Here is a 19,626-nt window from a genome sequence, read left to right as displayed (position 1 = left end):
ATGGTCGGGTAGCTTATACATTTATGCATACATGATATGATGATGATTATGATAGTAAGCCAGCATGCATTATTTCTTTTATGATTCAGTCAGTTACAGATTGCTCCTAAATTGATGTCTCCTCATTTCATTGATGTCTTATTATTGTTTATGCCTCATATACTTAGTACAGTATTCGTACTGACATCCGTTTTCTTTGGACGCTGTGTTCATGCCCACAGGTAGATAGGGAGACGGTGCAGATTCATAGGAGCTATCAGCAGATTTACAGGAGCCCTCCTTTATTCCGGAGGTGCTATTTCGAGACATTATTTTGTGTATATATATTTTGGGCACGACGGGGTCCTGTCCCGTCCATATGTCTAGTACTCTAGTAGAGGCTCGTAGATACGCAGTGTGGGTAGTATGGTCTCACAGTCTATCATGTATATGCATGTATATATATATTTTGTTATTTTGATAGCCGAAGGGCTTATGTTTATAAGAGTAAATATGTTTCAAATGTTAATAGTTTTCCATGATTATGAGCATATTTTGTGAATGAAAGCAGATAAGTGTCAGAATGAGCGGTGTTCGGTGGTTAGCCCCGGATACCCGTCATGGCCCGTAGTCGGGTCGTGACAGTTTCGGTTTATATTGTGCACTTCTAAGAAATTATGATTTGATGATTGGAAAAAGGGTGAATCAAAAGGATTAGCTAGCTCGGAATATCTTACCAATTCGAAGTGTTTTATGATTTAATTATGTATAATGGTTCGTGCTATTTGAATTTTGTATGTGAGATCTGTGTTTGTTTTAGAGGTATAGTAATTGGGTCTTTTGGCTAAGTGCGAGCGAGTTGCGATTTGGGTTTGCTTTTTTCATAAGAGTTTCGTGTTGGTTGTGATATGATTTCCTTGGTTACCGTAAGCTTTCCCTACTCTCGTTCTTCGCTCGAGGACGAGCGATTGCTTAATTGGTATCTGATGTAACGACCCGTTTGGTCGTCATAGCCCTTTCGGTATTTTCGCCCCTTCCCAAGCAGTGATTAGCTCATTTTTTACCTGAGGGAACTGTTGGCACATTTCCTGAGGTGTCTAGACCGGGATTCGGGAAACTTTTGTGAAATATAGGCTTAAAGTGAAAAAGAGTTGACCCAAAGTTGACTCGGTCAACGAGAGCTCCATTGGGAATTCCGAGGCCACGGGCGCGTTCGTAGCGTGTTTTTATGTGTGTTTATGTGTATGGTATGTGAGCAGATGGCCTCGGGAACTAGTCAAAAAATCGGATCAAATGGTGAAACTTGGGAAAAATTGCTGGTGTCTGGTGTCCGTTGTAGCGGCACCAGGACCGCTATAGCGGTGTGGTTGCCGCTGCAGCGGTAAGTGGAGTCCTGGCCTTGACCGCTGTAGCGGTGTCTCGACCGCAGGAGCGGTCGACGAGCAGTGTTATAAGTTTAAAACCCCAAAACCCTAGTCATTATTTCTATTCCGACTTGAGAGCTTTGTGGAGGCGAATTGGAGGGTTTTCAAGTGATTCCTTCCCTAAGGTAACATTCCTACCTTATTATGGTTTCATTAACCTCTCTTAATCATCTAGCATAATCTAGAATCCATAGAATCTAACGGGTCTTCAAATGGGTTCTTGAGTTAAGTTCTAAATCATTTTTGGTTCCTAGAATCTTCCTAAATAGTAAGATTAATGTTGAGTATGCCTGAATATGTTGGGAACAAACTATCTAGATTCCTATTTCCATAAAAAGGCTTAAGATCAAAATAAGGGTTTTTATCGGTTTCATGTGAAGAAGGGTTAAAAATGAAATTGATTCTTAGATGATGTTTAATGATGAAATTGTTGTTGGTCATGCCAGATAATGTCAAATCTTGGCTTGTTAATCATTAATCTTCGATTCTAGAGTTGATTTTCATGAATTAAAGTTAGGATTCTTAGTCCCATATTTGGGGGTTTTCATAATAATGATAATTTTGAGAATTAATTAAGTATTCCTATGATTAAAGTAATGGGTTTTGACCTTTTGATATTGAATTTGGTATTTTGGTCATAAAATTCCCGTTTTGCCCTAGGGACCCGTTTTTTGCTAAATTAAGGGTTGGAATTTGACCCGAATAGAAAGTAGCCAATATGGGTGTCATTATTCATGGTTTCTTACATAGAATTCATATGTGATAGAGTTTCATTGTTTAGAGACGCTTCGAAAGACGAAACAAGATGTGGGTTCGTGGCTTTGTTCGGTACTTAGTAGGTTATGGCTTCCCTTTCGGTAGACTCCGGTTATTTTCATATATTCGTGTATTAGAAGGAACGGAGAATGCATGTATAAGAATTGGAGATTTGGAATGGAATCTTAGGATGGTATTGTTGTGTGATTTGTGTGTTCGGGCTTGTGGCCTATAGATTCCGTAGGTTGTTTGATGTGGTTTTCTTTAATATCGGTGCATATATGTGACTTAGAAGTAGCGGGTGAAACCTATTGTTGTGTCTAATGATGAAAAATTACCGTAATATGTGATTATTGTGTTATGCCATTAATAGTGAACCTAGTTGATAAATGGGAGGATAAAATACACCAACGATTGTGATTGAGTTCTAAAAAGAGTTGTGACGAATGATTGTGAGTGTAGAGTGAGATTACTTGTTCTAAGCTAATAGGCTGATTTAAGGAAGTGGTAATAATGTATATCGATTGATTGACCTATTTTGTGTTGGGACTAGCCACCACGTTGTGTTGTGCTTGACAGTTCTATTGTGTTGGCTTGATGCCATGAGTTGTTGATAGAGATTAGACCCTGATATTCATCTTGATCTGGATATATTATTGGCATACCCATTGTGGTATTTGTGGTTCGGATATATTATTGTCATACCCACTGTTAGTATTATGATATAGATACATTGTTGGCATACCCACTGTTGGTAATTTGATATTGATATATTGTTGGTATACCCACTCTTGGTATTGTGATATAGATACATTGTTGGCATACCCACCGTTGGTATACCCACCGTTGGTATTATGATATTGATACATTGTTGGCATACCCACCGTTGGTATTGTGATATTGATACATTATTGGCGTACCCCATTGTTGGTACTTGTGATATTGATCTTGATTGTTGATGTTGATACACGCATTGCACGTATTCTCATCCATTCATGATGCATGGCCGATACCCAGTGATGATCCGGTATCGTTGATTGAGTGAAACTATATTTTGATAAAACTCCTTTACTTGAGTAATTGTGAGATGGCCGATGTCTGAGGATCAATTCCGGAATCGTTGATTGGCTGAAATTGATATTTGATAAACTCTTTTACTTGAGTGATTGTGAGAAGGACGATGTCCGATGATCAATTCCGGAATCATTGATTGCGTGAAACTGATATTTGATAAAACTTTTTTACTTGAGTGATTGTGAGATGGCCGATGTCTGATGATCCGTTCCGGCATCATTGTTGCATGGCTAATTATGATGTTATTCCGAAATCGTTGTTAGTGCATGGACTCCGCGGGTCCCCCGGAGTGGTGCCGGTGAGACTCCCCCTGTAAACAATTAGCCAGGGTCCCGTCTGTCTGTTGGGCAAAGATCCGGGGCGGGAGGCACTTAGACTTCGCGAGTCACACTAGGTTGTGCTACCTAGACGTCGATATTTTAGTCCGGAGTACATATGTACACCTCATTTGCATGGCATGGAATTGCATTCATACATCTTGCATTGCATTGCATTGATACATCTTGCATCACATTTCATTATGGCTTGTATGAGATGATTTGGTGTTTACTTGTGATGATTGGATTCAGATTGATTTATTCGGACTTGGCACATTTGGGATTAGATGCTTTACTCGAGCGATGGACGTGTACTTGAATCTGGATTCATTGATTGAACTTGTTGAGGTATCCCATAGACCGTCCGTAAGATTAGTTATATGTTTGGTCTCTATGTGATGTAGGATAACGGGTGTCTTAACGATGAGTTGACTACTAGACTGAAATGATCGATTTAATGATATGTGAGTTCCGAGATCGTTGTTAGATTGACTGGTGAATTATTAGAGTGAAATTAATGCCTAAAGGTATTGACATATAGTGTGTGGTGGATAGACGTATGACTTGATTGGGTTGTTATCATGTTTATCTGTGAATTCTTTTACTGATATGTGTTACTAACCATTGTCCGCCTATGATGCTTACTCAGTACGCGTTGATTGTATTGATACTGCTCTTGCTACACCCTTTTCGGGTGTAGAGTGTTTCAGGTGATTGATTGCAATGTGTCCGGAGATGCACGGTGCCTAATCTGAAGGCCTCCTCCCATTTCATTCCGGGACGGAGGTTCGGTCTTATAGTGTTATTGTAATCCGTGTCTTTTAGTCGCTCTTGTACTAGTCTAGACCAGGTCGTGGGAACTTGAAAAAGAGTCTTGTTTATTTAACGGTTGTAAGTACTTTCAATATTGGAGTTTATTATATAATTGATTTCCGTTGTTAATCGTACGTAGTTATTGAAATATTCACATTGTCTGTACTTGACTTCTATGTTATTGATTGAGGGTTCGCCTACCGTAGAGGGGAAGGTAGGTGCCCGTGCAATCCTGAAATTGGGTCGTGACAGGTCTATTTTCAAAAGATAACACAAGTACATGCCATAAATTGATTAAACCATCACCATATAAGTCAAAACATTTTGCTATACTTGAACAAACACAACAACCTAAACATTTTAGGTTCAACATAAAATAAAAACTCTCAGGAAAGAACACTGGCAAAGAAAACCCAAGAGCGCCAAAAACATCCATATTACCGACACCTCAAAACACGAGCTACCCCTACCTCCAACAAAATAAACATGCAATTGTTCCCAATGCATTAAATATAAAACAAGAGGTGAGTATCTCCCTAGGAACGCTTCAAGCGTCCGACTGAGTGGGGTGTGGGGGACCAACGTCACACTCCCTATGTAGAAGGGGAGTCTGATCAGCAAGAAGGATTTCCAAAGGTGGGACAATCATAGGTGCAGTATCAGCAGGGTCACCACTCAAAGGCTCCGCAGATAGAGATGTGAAGGTCTTAGGATCGACTGCTGTGGGAGTGGAATATCAGCTGGGGGAGTGGAGGAAGTACCAGCTCTATCCCCCCATGTGTGTGGTGGCACTGAATCAGCTCTCATGCTTCCAACCCCATGCCGTGTCTCAAGGGACTGCTGCATTGCCACAAAGGTGTCTATATCGTCCTCATCAACACCCACTACGAATGCCTCACGGCGGGCTCTCCCCAATCTCTTACTAACTGGGTCAACATCACCCTCATTCTCTAATTCTTCCTCACTCCCGTCCTCCTCAATTTCTTCTTCTTCATCCACGTTCTCCTCTTCCCTCTTAGGCAACTCATCAACCAGTGGTCTGGTGGGCCTAGTAAGGAACAGGTCCACGCTCGATGGTAGAATAGGTGCACTAGGCTCCATGTCAGGGATTTTTAGCCCCTTAATATCAGCCCTAACCTTTTTCAAGTCTGCTCGAATGGTTGGGAGATCATCATCATCACCACCGTCAATGCGCTCAAGTCTGAGCTCAATCGCCTTAACATGCCCCTTAATCTGCTCTTGCTCTTGTCTGACCTCTTTGAATGCATATGAATATGGTCTCATAGCTGCTTCTATTGCCTCTTTGACATAGTTTGGGATGTGGTTCACAAGTTGATTCACCTTGGCATCTGCCGCTCTAATCAACCGCATACCCTCACTAGTGATACCTTGCCCTCGGGCAACTGAAGTGGACACAAGAATGAAGAGAGCAGTAGCTGAAGAAGTAGCTGGGGCAGTCAAAGGCTCGGGCCTTGAAGAAGTGGAGTGAATCATTGAGGGCCAAGAACTTGGAGTAGCCGCAGCTGGAACAGTGGCCTGACCCTCTGTGTCAATGATGTGAGGATCAAGCTCGATGCTTGAGGCCCTTGGTCGCTCGTGATCCTCTTTCTCTTTTTGCTACACGGTTCCAACTTTTAGTAATATCATCTGTTCTCAGCCCTTACTATTCTATCCAACCGATCAATCTTATGCACCCTGCTCTCTGGCATAGTTCTGTGATAAGGCATAGGAAGGGGAGTGAAGTATTTTTCTGTGTGGCACGATCTTTCAGTTCATCCTTTATAATCAGCCCCGGGTCGACAATAAACCCGAACATGAGGAAAGCAACCAGGATACACTTCTCAATGGAGATATCAGTGTCATTCTTTGATGGCATCACCCTTGAGAACACTAGAGATAGCCAGAATTTTGGCTCGAGATTTAGGGTGCTCTTATGAATGCCAACTGCTGGGTCAATCCACTCTAGTGTCTTAGATGCAATAATTGATGACACCAACGCACACTGTTCTGATTGAACTTTGATCCTGTCATTATATTCGGAAGTATGCGGGGGCCATCCTCCAATCGGGTCACCTTCCCTTTGTTAAAAAATGATCTCATCGATTTTATCGGCCGAGCAATCAACATCCACACATCGTACTGGGATCTAGTTGAGATGCTCAAGATTCTTTTTGGGCTGGCGGCGACTGAGTTTGGCATTCAACATAGCTCCATAAGCAGCATAGAACTCCTACACGAGAGCTGGACAATACTCGGCGGGTTGCATGAAGTAGTTCCATCTTAATGTGTTTAATTTACGGATGATCCCTGGGAACATGTCTTGCAACCCATTCAGAGTCACCCGCTTCTCCGCATTGAACCCCTGAGTCTCATTGCCACCCAGTTTAACCGTCTTCTAGGCTAGATACAATTCCCTGAAACCTGGGACGGTGAACCGTTTTTCTTCAGCGTTTCTTCTTCGACCCCTCTCAAGAGCTTCATCGACTTCCGGTGAAGGGAAAGGATCCAAGGGGCTTTCGTAGTTGTTTTCTTAACCTTACCTTTTGATTGAGTGTAGCCGAGATCGGCTAAGTTGTGATTCTAATTGCTTGATGGAAGTTGAATGAGAACTTACAACTTGCCCCATGCTTTTCATTTCACCACTTGTTTCCTTGCAAAAAGAATCGGTTGACTCTAAATTTTTCAATACCCTTGATAGCATGTCCTCTATTTTAGAACTAGCGGGGTTGCTAGTGGATGGTTAGCTTGAAATTAGTTGACTTCCCTTGGGTGGGACATAAGGATTTGAGGTCTGGTGGTTGTTGTAATTGTTGTTGTAACCACCTTGATTGTTGTCCCGCCATTGTGAATTCCCTTGCTCTTTGTTCCAACCTTGATTCCCTTGACCTTGCCACTAAGATCCTTGATTAGAACCTTGGTAGTTAGGCCGGGAACCCCCTCCCCTCCCCTCCCCCCCCCCCCCCCCCCCGCGCTTGATTATTTACAAAATTGACCTCTTACATTTGGAATCATTGTTCATCTTGAGGGCTCCCTTCACAAGACCTGCGCCGCATTAACCCGCTTCGTGCTTCCACCCAACACATGCTTCGTGAGAAGCCCCATTTGAGTGACCAACTTTGCCATTGTTTCATCTCTCTCTTCCTCCTTCTTGATTGTCTCCCGAGACAATACTATTTTGGAAGGACTTTCTCCAACTACTTCTGTCTCTCTAGTATGCCAAGCTTTGTTGGTCTCGGTTAATTTGTCCAAGAGAGCACTCATAACATTATAAGAATTGTCCATCACGGACCCACCCGCAATATTATTGGCCACCGACTTGTTGACCGAATCAAGTGACCGATAAAATGTTTGGAGAAGAACGCTATCGGGAAACCCATGCTTTAGACAACTCTTGATTTTCTTTTTAAATCGAGTCCAAGCCTCATGTAGAGCCTCAGTCGAAAGTTGACAAAAGTTGTTGATTTCGTCACAGAGTTGCAACATCCGAAATGGAGGGAAGAACTTCTTGAGGAAAGCTTGAGTCAATTCTGCCCAAGTAGTGATAGACCTGGCCGGAAGATCATCCAACCACTCCCCGTGAAAGAGAATGGGAAAAGCCTCAATTTGACCATCTCGCTTGAGACGTTCAGATGCACATTGGTGGTACACACCCCAAGAAAGTTCTTAAGGTGCCTATTCGGGCCATCATTAGCTAGACCTCCGAATAAGCCCTTAGTGTTGAGCAGGTGCAGCATGGTGTTATTTACATGGAAACTGGCGTTCCCTTGGACCGGAGGTGGGCGGATAGCGGCTGCATACCCAGTCTTCTCCACCATGCCATCATCCAAATCGGAATCAGTCATTTCACCTGAATCAACACAATCAATAACAAGAAAGTAAGAAGAGAAATAAACACTAAAAGTAGAGTTTTACACTACTTGGTAAATTTCTAGACCATATTCCCCGGCAACAGCGCCAAAATTTGATACGCCAGAATTACACCTTCAAAATAGGAGTAAAGGGATCGTTGTTCAAATATAGAACCCAACTAGGTTGGGGTCGAATCCCACAGAGAATACAATGAAGAAATATACTTGCTAAGTGTAATGCTCGACTATTAGTCTATATTTCTAGGGAAAAGGGGATAATAATGATTGGTTTGAAGTTTGTTAACTAATTTATCGCTAATTGTTGTTAAAGAGATAATTTATTAGTAAAAGGACTAAGGTTGTAGTTCCAATGGAAAGTAATGCAATTGGGTATCAATCCAACTTATTTATATGCTTAGATGTAGTAAACAATGGGTTGCTTAATCTTTACCAAAAGTCTTTCAACCAAATTAGTAAATCTCATTACTAAGCTTTTCCAAGCCTTAGAATGTTGCAAATATGAATACCCATTTGTAGTCTCAAGTAGCTTTTCTATTCCCAGCTCAAGCTATTAGATGGGGTTTAAAGCCCTAAATTCTTGCTATGAACTCTTTTCCTAACTTACACTTTCTTTTCCAAGCAAAGTACAAGTATTTAGGCACAAATAATGTTGGCCACCATTAAGAGGAGTTCAACTTGAAGAGTTAATAGAAAACAAAAAGTGCAAGATTCCTATTTAAACTCTTCAACAACCAATGCTAAGTGCCTTTACTATAAAGAGACAAGAACTGAATAGATAATGCCTTTTACAAAACCCTAGGAGAGTATTTATAGCATCCCAAAAACGTGCACCAGCTTTGGACAAAAATACCCCTGCGTGCATAACATGCGAGGCGCAAGTGGTGTCGCATGTTCAACCTGTGAACCGCAGGTTGCACCAAATTCCCGCAGGTGGCGCGTTCTTCACTAAATGAGTGGCAGCATCTGCAGCATCATATGTGTCTCGCAGGTGGCACCTGCGTCTTGCAGATGTTGCTCGCAGGTGCTGCTTCCAATTCCTAATTTGTCCAAAATGACTGTCACCTTATGCGTTTTATCTACATCTCGCATGTATGACCTGCGAACCGCAGGTCATGCTTTCCTTCATCCTTGGCATATTTTGCTCCATTTTGCTCTGTTATACTCTCCGAGCACTTTATCCTACAAAACGGCACAAACACAAGAAAAATAACACCAAAAGTACTTGAAGAGTTACAAAAGTCTAAAGAATTAGTATCGAATGTGCCGTAATTTCACGGCACATCAACTATGAACGGACGAAAATAGTTTCTATGGGTCAGAAATAATGATATGGACCTAATGCACCAAATCAAGGGTTGGGCTCTTTATTTTTCTTTTAGAATGTTACTAATGTGCAATGTGGTTAGAATCAGCCAGAAACAACTCGAAGACTGCCCAAATTTTGCAGGCAAGTTCAAAATCATCATATGAACCTATTGGAACCTTGAAATCAGGCAACCAAGTTCGTTTACGGATTTTGGTCAACTTTAGGAACTTAAAGGCTTCTAGTTCAAGTTCAAGTTCTCCAAAAAAGGCCTTTGAGACCCTCGGGACCCGTGCCGTCTATACTAGCAATTCATAAATCACCAAATAAACCTACCAAAAGTCTCAAATAGGGGAAGAGAGTTCTAAAACTCAAAACGTCTGTGTTGGATCGTTACAATGTCCTCAGACTCTAGTTGTTATGATTCATCAGATGCACAAATTTTGACGGTGATGTCCAGTCGAGCTAGGATTGTCATCTCCCTTCCTAACTTTTGGTATGTTTTACCGTCCGTTAGGTGAAGACTAGATATTTCTATATTCTCTTGATAGTCGGGAGACCATGTACTCATGCATTTATCATTCATTTAGTCGTAGAGGCTCATAGACATAGTAGGGTAATTTTGTATATTTAGCATGAGCACTTACTTGCTTTTTGGATGCGTATGGTGATATGGTTTTGGTATCTGCTTAGCATGTGCCTTTTCGGGTGCTACTTAGAATAGAGATAGTTAGACTCTAACTTGAGAAAGTTGGCGCTGTGAAATAAGGACTTGTTGATCTACCCAATTGGCTCTTGTTCCGGTTTGATGACTCTTTTACATGTATATTCGTACATGCTTTATATTGCAAACGGCTACAATTTTTCGTTTGGAATATGATTTAAAGGGCATATGAGTAGTATTATTAGTCATAGTTGTGGTTCGCTCGATCAAAATTAAGGTATCGGGTGCCGATATGTTCCTCAAATTTTGGGGCGTGACAGACAAGAATAATTGGAGGCATTTATTGAAGCTTTGAGAGCTTGAAGAAGGAGACCCCCAGCAACCAATCTAAGATACTCCAACTGTGACTTATTAATGGTGATTTTTGTACATTTTTCAATTACTTAATGCAAGTTATAACATCCACAATTAATTAAATATACAGATTTTCAAGAAATCATCAAGAATCTCAAATTCTTAAAATTTTGGGTTTTGCTCCAAAAAGGTAATCTCACACATTGACCTTCGGTTATGATGCTTAAATAAGTTTATTAAGTACATATTTGTGGGTAAAAATTACTATAATTTAAATATGGTTTTGAAGCAATTCTAGAAATAAGTGTTCTTGAGATGGATGAACTTTATGGGGAAAAAAAATGGTGAATAGTAAATTGGGGTTTGTGCATGAGTTAAATAAGAACTCTTATGACTCCAATAGATTGATTTTGGACTAATGGGCATGAATTAGGGATTAATAAAGGGGATGGGATTTGGATGGCTTGCAGCCAACGTATGAACCTTAGACGGGTTTTGTTGGAATTAATTTGTTTAGTCAATCTTTGTGACAATTGAATGTAGATTGAATATTTTTGGACGTTGTGGACATCGTTTAAGTGTTAGGCAACGTCAAGGTAAGTTTGAAATGTAACTTTCGTTAAGGTGATTTTATTAAAAAGTCTATAATTTTTAAACTTATGAAAATATTTAAAATATGAGTATATATTTGTAAGGGGCGAGTGAGTCACATTCTTCGTTAAGACAATTGATGAGTCAACAACACATCTAGAATTTAAAGATTTCAAACCTCTATGTAAAAAACATGGTATGCGAAATTCATAAATCACTCCATATGGCTCATCGGCCCATAGCGTTCTTTACCTTCGAGATCATGGAGGCTAATAGAAAACTCATAAAAATTTCATATAAAACGTTCAACGAAAACTAATTGTCATCATTCAAATAGCAAGAAGTATATATGAACAGGAAATTCGTAAAATATATCATGCTTGAATGATCAAAAGGTTAAATAACATAATTTGATAGATAAAGAATCATAAAAGACACATGACGCATGATGAAGTCAGAATGAGAGGAACGTGACACTTTGGGAAAATAAGAAATTTCGAATTCGAAGGTTTGCCTTACATACATCGGGTGCTTCCTAGTTAACGGTAGTCCCGCGGTTTCCAAACAACCCTAAGAATGTTAGTCTACATCACATAAATCATTTACATCACAGTCAGATCGAATGTTCAAGGGTTGGATGACTGAGGCATTTTGTCGAGCACGGGCACTAACTATGCCTACTCCCATTTGAAGGATTTCTATGTCTAGCAACCAACCCACAAGCCAATCAACATACTACAAAGTCCTCGGGTCTTTGTCAACCTCCGACAATATCCTTTCAACAATTGGACACCCTCAAACATATTAGAATTAAAGATATTAAATATCTATGTAAATAGTATGATATGCGAAATGCGAAGCTGTAAAATATTTCTATTCATTATATATAAGGTCCCTCTCACCTACTAGCTAATCATGGTCTTCTTAGTCACCTAACACTTTTTTGTAACTCGTATAAAATAAGTACAAGAATTAAAATCCTGCACCATCAAATTAACATTGTTCTAGGAACAAGATTGAAGTTAGACAGACAATATGGAATATATTTAAATTGACTAGTACATTAGATCTGGACGTTTCCTCTGCTTGGGGTCATGAAATTTGCTGTATGTAAGATTAGTTAGAATATAATATTCTGACTTGTAAAACTTGGAATATATTATTTTGACTTGCAAAAGTGAGGGTAAAGAAGTAGTGGTGGGACAGTCTATATGTACTTCTCTTAGTTGTATACATCATTTGCACTAGAAAGTTAGAACCTTTTTATTTTTTTTAATCAACAGTTGGATTTCTTGCTTTCACCAAAGCCAGATTCATGGGTTTTCCATATTGTTTGCTTCTCTTTAGCTCAATAATAGTATCTACACTTGGTGTCGATATTATGCAGCTTGAAGTTTTCAATAGTGTAAATCAATCTTTTCCTCTCCTCCAGTTTACAGATAGTACTGAAAATCAACCCTATAGAACTGCATATCATTTCCAACCTCCTAAGAATTGGATGAATGGTACATTCTTAACATGCTCATCCATTTTTTCATATTGTGATTAATTTTGTGTGATCTGATTAAAATTCTGTTTATTTTTGTTTGGTGGATGGTGTCATTGACTTATAATGCTGGTGAACTGGGGAATACATGACTTTGGATTCACAGATCCTAATGGTAAGTTTTCTCGTCTAATTGTGAACTTTTGTTTAGAGGAGATAGAGTTGCTAAACCAAATAAAATCTGCAAAAGAAAAAAGTGATTGAATACTAATTGGATCAGTAACTTACCACCCCCCACCCTCTTCGCTCCCGCCCCCACCCCCACGCCCACACCCCGGCCCCGGTTGCAATTATTTACAAATATTATAAAAGTTAATTTACTATTTCACCCTTCTAACAAGCAAACCTAAACTTTTATACCATCATGCCAGATTTACCTGTTATACCAGGTAATTTGTCCTTATAGGTAATGTTTCTAAATAATATAAATAATACTCCCTTTGTATTTTTCTAAGGGGATGCATCACATTTCTTTTCTCTATCTTCTTTCCTTTTGAAATAAATATACTATATCATAACTGCATTTTTCACTATCAGCGTCATATATAATTGCAAAAAAAAACATCTTCTTTCAAACGTTAAAATCTAAGAGCCAATTCAAACTGGCTATGAAGCAGGGCATAACTAGCGCGTCGGTTGCGGATTCGGCTGAATCCAATAGCTTTGATTTAAACTCCATATTTGTATATAAATATTCGTTGAATATGTATAGCGATACGAGGAAATATGGTCCAAAGAACTTCGATAGAAGTTCCATGAGCACTCCTTTGTGGGATTGGATTTTTTCTTAAAGTGGAAATGCCATAAAGAAGTAGCTTTAGAAGACTAGAATCTCGAACCTATAAGCTTCAAATTCTAAACGTGCAGGACCGATGATCTACAAAGGAATATACCATTTATTTTACCAGTACAACCCTGGAAGTGCAGTATGGGGAAACATCACATGGGGTCATGCTACTTCAGCTGATCTTGTCAACTGGATTATTCATCCTATTGCTCTTTTTCCTTCAGACCCATCCTATGACATCAAAGGTTGTTGGTCAGGTTCCGCTACAATTCTCCAAGATGGCACGCCAGCTATACTCTATACTGGAATAGACTCGAATAATAATCAAGTCCAAAATCTAGCCGTGCCCAAAGATCCATCCGACCCTTATCTATTCGAATGGATTAAATCACCTCATAATCCGATTATGGAACCTAATGATGTGAACAAAATCAATACTACTTTATTTAGGGACCCGACTACAGCTTGGTTAGGCCTCGATGGGAAATGGAGAGTCATCGTAGGGAACGAAAGAGAACAAAATACTGGACTCGCTCTTTTGTACACTAGCGCGGATTTTGTACATTGGACAGAAGCAGAACATCCCCTGCATTCATCGAACGAAACTGGAATGTGGGAATGCCCTGACTTTTTTCCGGTATCAAAAGACAAACATGTACTTAAGGCTAGCGTGTTTCGATCTCTGGTTGAATATTACACGGTTGGAACGTATGATCGTCACACGGATATTTATGTTCCGGATGCGGGATCTGTAGATAATGAGTCAGGATTAAGATTAGATTATGGAAAGTACTATGCTTCCAAGTCCTTCTATGACAGTGACAAGAAGAGGAGGATTTTGCTTTCTTGGATCAATGAGTCTACAAGTGCCAACATTGATATAATGAAAGGATGGTCTGGTCTTCAGGTAATAATTTGTTTTGATGTCATTTTTATATATAATTCTTTGGCACAACTAGCTCACAAAATCAGATGAACCATATCTGGCTCGGCTCGGTTACAAATCCTGTTTTTGTTATTTGGTGTTAAACAGTTCATTTGATATGTATAAAGAATCTATTTATAACTCACTAAACCAAACGAATTGTGATTCAGAACACATAAACTAGAAATTATAACTCTGCCTTTTATTATTTTCAGGCATTTCCTAGAAAAATTTGGCTGGACAAATCTGGGAAGCAATTGCTTCAATGGCCAGTAGAAGAAATAGAAAAGCTGAGGACAGACCAAGTTAAGTTACCAATTACAAAACTAAAAGCAGGTTCAGTGGTTGAAGTTTCAGGTGTCACCGGTGCACAGGTATAGTTCTTTCAACCTAGCTTTTGAAAATTTGCTTCAACTGCACAATCTCCCACTGAGTTTCAAGAACTTCTACACTTAGTTACTAGTTGGATTTTTTCAGCACATTTCCCACTAAGCGATTTATATGAATTATTAATTTTCCTTTGATGTTCTCCCTTATTCATATAATTCTGTATTTCAAAAAGTAATTTAATTTGAAGTAAAATAATTTGTAATGCTCTTCAATCCAAGTGATTAATAATGCACATAAATATCAAAATATTGGGCTCTGCAGCCTTTATGTGGCTCATTATTATCACCGGTGAAGAACATTTTTTTCTAGAGCTCTAACTAAATGGCAATAATGGTAGCAATGGTGGCAGATGGGAAGGAAATGTTAGTGGAGGAAGAACGAATAGAGGGAGGGGTAAAATGAGTGTGGGTGATGCGGTGACATGCCACGCGGCTTCCACCTCATCAAATGTCAGTGCCGCGTAGGATTGGATGTCCACCTTAGATAACTTTAACAGACGAGGGGTATATTTGAACCAATATAACAAGAAGGTTATATTTAAACCATTTCTCATAATACAGGGGTATTTGGCCCTTTAAAATAAGTATTAAATTCCACTTGTTTTCCAAAAAAAAAAAATTCTAAGAAAATATTTTTCATGATAAACATTTCCTTTGTACCAAACACACCCTTATAACTCTTGCTTAAAGAGAAACGATAATTGGAGTGGAACTGGTAAAGTCAAATGACGGTTCGGTAATATGGGCAACCATTCATTTTTGCAAAAGGATATGCATTGGTTCCACCAGTGGTGGATGTAGAGTACTGACTATATATAATAAGAAATTCATTAAATATCTATATATATATTTGGCTGTGAATCTCTACAATAATTTGAGATCACCGTAGAAATCCATAAATTTTAAATTTTGAATTCGCCTCTACATACAACTGCTAAATACTAGTGTTAAATTCTTTCAGGCGGATGTAGAAATCTCCTTCTCAATCCCAATGCTTGAGAAAGCAGAGGTTCTTGAATCAAGCTGGACAAATCCACAAGAGATATGTAGCCAAAGAGGTTCATCAGCCAACAGTGGTGTAGGTCCTTTTGGTTTGCTTGTCTTGGCCTCAAGTAACATTCAAGAATTTACTGCAGTCTTCTTTATAGTTTTCAAGAAGGATGACAAGTTTGTTGTGCTTATGTGCAGTGATCAGAAAAGGTATCTCTACCTCTTTCTTCTTTCGTCCCTCTTTACTTTCATAGTAAAAAAATCTTTGTGCGTCTATCGCGAGGCTTAGGTTTAGACGAACCTCGTTAAATTTTAGTGTTGCTTTTCTTCTCTATTTGTTTTGTGTGTGATTGTATGCTAGTTAACCCCCGAATCTTCGCAACACTAAGAAACGAGTCATAACTCAACCCGCTCAACTCTTACTAAGTTTAATTACTTATTTTTTTCAAAAAAAATTGTTTTAAGTACCTAATAAAACTTTTTTTATTTATTATAGTTATATAATATAACATATCAAACAAAAAAAAAAATTAAAATATTTCGATAAGATCTTTCACGGGTCAATTTAGATCACATATCAGCCCAGATTTTTGGATGTACTGAATTGGGGGATCAAATTGGGTTGTCTTAATAAAATTTGAATGGATTGGGCAAGTCGTGTTTTTATGGACTAATTTTGCCATCTCTCTGGATACCTATAGGGTACATGATCTGTTGCATGAAAGGGGTGTCAAATGGGTGGGCATGCAGGGCTGAATTTGGGCGGGATAAGTTGATGGACATGTCAAAATTACTTGAGCTAAGATATATTAAGCTAAAATCTGCTAAGAAATGAGCCACAACTCAACCTTCTCAATATTTACTAAGTTTAATTACTTGTTTTTTTAAAAAAAATTGTTAATTACCTAATGCATTTTTTAATATTATGGCTTTATAAAACATATCAAACAAAAAATTATATTTTGATAAGGTTTCTCACGGATCAATTTGAATTACATATCAGTTCATGATCAGATTTTGAATGGGCTGAATTGGGCGGATCAAACTGAGCTGAGTTTATAGATGGTTGGTCATTGATCCATCCAAACTTGAACGGGTAGGGAAGGTCAGAATGTTCTCATCCCTAAGGTTACCTATAGGTACATGCTCAGTTGCATGAAAGGTCTACTCTTATTATACGACTATAAAACAATATTATTGCTAATTTAAAGATTAAAGATACCGTCTCGTAAACCATAAGTTGTGATGACTTTGTATCTTGAAGATGGAGAGTTGTTAGCGTCCAAATTAATTTTCTACTTGTAAATTTAGAAATTCATAGTGAAATTTTCTAACGCAGGTCGTCGTTGGATCTTGATTATGACAAGACCACTTATGGAGGCTTTTTGGATGTTGATCCTGTTAAGCAACATTTGTCATTGAGGACTTTGGTAAGTTTCCTTACCAAAATACAAATCTTCCAACTTTTTAGTATTGACATACATGTAGTATACTTCAGCTTCAAATGTTAGGTGTGATGGTTAATAGCAAGCCAGGTAATAGGTCATATGATTGTTCTATTGATTGGTGATGTCTATCACAAAACGAAATGAACCTATCTATACCAAGGAAATTGACCATAACAATGATCAAACGACTCTTCGAGCATGTTCCCAAATGGGGGATTTACATCGGTGGGTTTTTCGCGGGTCAAAATTTATCCACATCGGGAGTTACACCTAACAAATAGATCTATGCCATGTGTATGAATATATATAGTTATCACTTAACCATGGTAAATTAATGTATAGATTTACTTTATCAAACTACTTAACTACAGCAAGTTGTATTAGTTCGGTGTAAACACCTGGTGTGGGTAAGTATTTACCATTTTTTGGCATAGGTGTTTACTTTTTGTTCCCATTTAAAACATCTTTGTTGAAAATTATTTTATTTTATTTTTTGTTGAAAATTATTTAGCATAGTTAGTTGCTCACAATTTGAATTTCACTATTTTAAAATTAGGACCAACTATGGTCTTACAACTTTTTTAAACTCAATTTCTTGCATTCACACGCTAGCAACTCTCTTTGTTGCTTTCTTTTATTTCTTTTATCTCTCACACTTGCTTGCTTGATTACTCACCTCTTTCTCACTTGCTCTCACTTCTTACGTGAGCACCTCACTTGCTCTCGCTTCCCACTCGAGCACCTCACTTGTTCTAACTTCTTACTTGAACACCTCACTTGCTCTCACTTTTTACGTGAAAACCTACAACTCAAATGACCACCTTCGTTTATAGGTGGTGATGGAAGGATCTAGGGAGGTAAAATATTTTAGAAATACACCTTCCATTAACTTCTAGGCTTCTCACTCTATATTTTCATTCTAGCTTCTCACTCTATATTTTCATTCTCCTTTCGATTCTCTATAACTCTTTGAATATTTTAGATTCTACATTGAAATATCTTGGATGCTGATTAAGTTTGTGATGACTTGTAACACTCCCTCTCAACAAAAACTTAATTTGTTTGTTGAATCCATTTTGAGTGATTTTGAAATTTTGGATCATTTTGATGTACAAACTTTTTGTGAATTTCCTCCTCTACCGACTTCCTCCACATACTAATCTTTGTAGCCTCTTTAAAGGAAGTAGTCTATTTGATCTTGACCACCTCTATTCATGTTGCATCTATATACATGGTGTTTGGATGTTTTTTCCATGTACACCTCCTTAGATGCGGTTGTGGTACTTCTTGGGCTTCTTCTTGCAACACTTCTGAAGTTTCGCAGACTCCATTTTGCTATGAACTCTTGTTTTCCGTTTGTTAAGATACCTTTGTGTATGTGATCCAAGTTCTCATCTTGCCTCTCTGTTAGTTTCTATCTTGTTACGTCGTTCTTATTCTTTGAGCTTATCATGCAATATTTTCTCAAGTATTTTTTAGTCTGGTGGACCGACTTCTTTGCGTAATGAGGCGGTCTTAGCTTTTGTAACTTGAGCTAGACTCATATGCTTTGTATTTTCCCTGTTTGTTCCTTAACAGATAGATCACTCCATAGTAGAAAGCTTTGGCGGAGGGGGAAAAACTTGCATTACAGCTAGGGTTTACCCTACATTGGCCATCAACGACAAGGCCCGCATATTTGTTTTCAACAACGGATCACAGCATGTTGAGATCTCCAATTTAAATGCTTGGAGTCTAAAGCAAGCTCAGATCAACTGATGAAGATGACTTTTCATTGACCAATAAGTTCATCAAGGATGATCAAGTTCTTATTCAATCTCCCGAAGAAGATTACTATTCATCGACCAATAAGTTTAGCAGGGATAATCAAGTTCTTCTTCAATTTCAATTAGAAACTCAAAGTTTGTTTTATGATTTAATATTGTCATGCATTAAATCAACTAAAGAATGTCTCCACCTGACACGTTACGCAAATGCTGTTTTTTCTTTGTAAGTCACCACAAGATTTATAAGTACTACTCCATGGGAACTTATCCGAAAATAATTAATAAAAAAATGATATTGAAATACGAAAATTTTAAACGGTATACATAAATTTTAATATTTTATAAGGATAAGGTCTGCGTACACTTTACCCTCCCCAGATCTCACATTATGAGATTTCACTGGGTATGTTGTTGTTGTTCGTTATTTGAGTTATAAAATAGAAATCAAAACATAAAAAAAGTAGCAACAGACAATTTGAAATCAGAAACTTATACACTTGATGTTACTTTAGTGATATGGTACTTTAATTTAAAGACAAATACATGCTCGAACATATATAAATAGCATGCATATAATAAAAGTATTTAGCTCATAATATCAACAATTTGTATGAAAATTGAAATCCAAGTT

The 19,626-nt window shown here is 38.4% G+C and overlaps 1 protein-coding gene across 2 annotated transcripts; it reads left to right on the top strand.

Moving 5' to 3' along the window:
• The first annotated feature begins 12,659 nt into the window (after positions 1 to 12,659).
• Positions 12,660 to 19,190, top strand: LOC132055734 (beta-fructofuranosidase, insoluble isoenzyme CWINV3-like). Of its 2 annotated transcripts, XM_059447705.1 has the most exons (6): positions 12,660 to 12,805; positions 13,558 to 14,384; positions 14,618 to 14,776; positions 15,753 to 15,991; positions 17,121 to 17,211; positions 18,808 to 19,190. In XM_059447705.1, exons 1-6 carry the CDS (start codon positions 12,757 to 12,759, stop codon positions 18,985 to 18,987), a joined length of 1,545 nt encoding a protein of 514 aa, XP_059303688.1. In that variant the 5' UTR covers positions 12,660 to 12,756; the 3' UTR covers positions 18,988 to 19,190. The 2 variants fall into 2 exon arrangements, with proteins under 2 accessions (XP_059303688.1, XP_059303680.1); XM_059447697.1 differs by lacking the exons at positions 12,660 to 12,805; positions 18,808 to 19,190 and adding an exon at positions 18,499 to 18,785.
• The last annotated feature ends 436 nt before the right edge of the window (positions 19,191 to 19,626 follow it).

This window comes from Lycium ferocissimum, chromosome 1 (genome assembly GCF_029784015.1).
Source record: "Lycium ferocissimum isolate CSIRO_LF1 chromosome 1, AGI_CSIRO_Lferr_CH_V1, whole genome shotgun sequence".
NCBI classification, from domain to species: domain Eukaryota; kingdom Viridiplantae; phylum Streptophyta; class Magnoliopsida; order Solanales; family Solanaceae; genus Lycium; species Lycium ferocissimum.
Note: the sequence above shows the minus strand (reverse complement) of the source record. Positions and strands in the feature narration are given on the sequence as shown.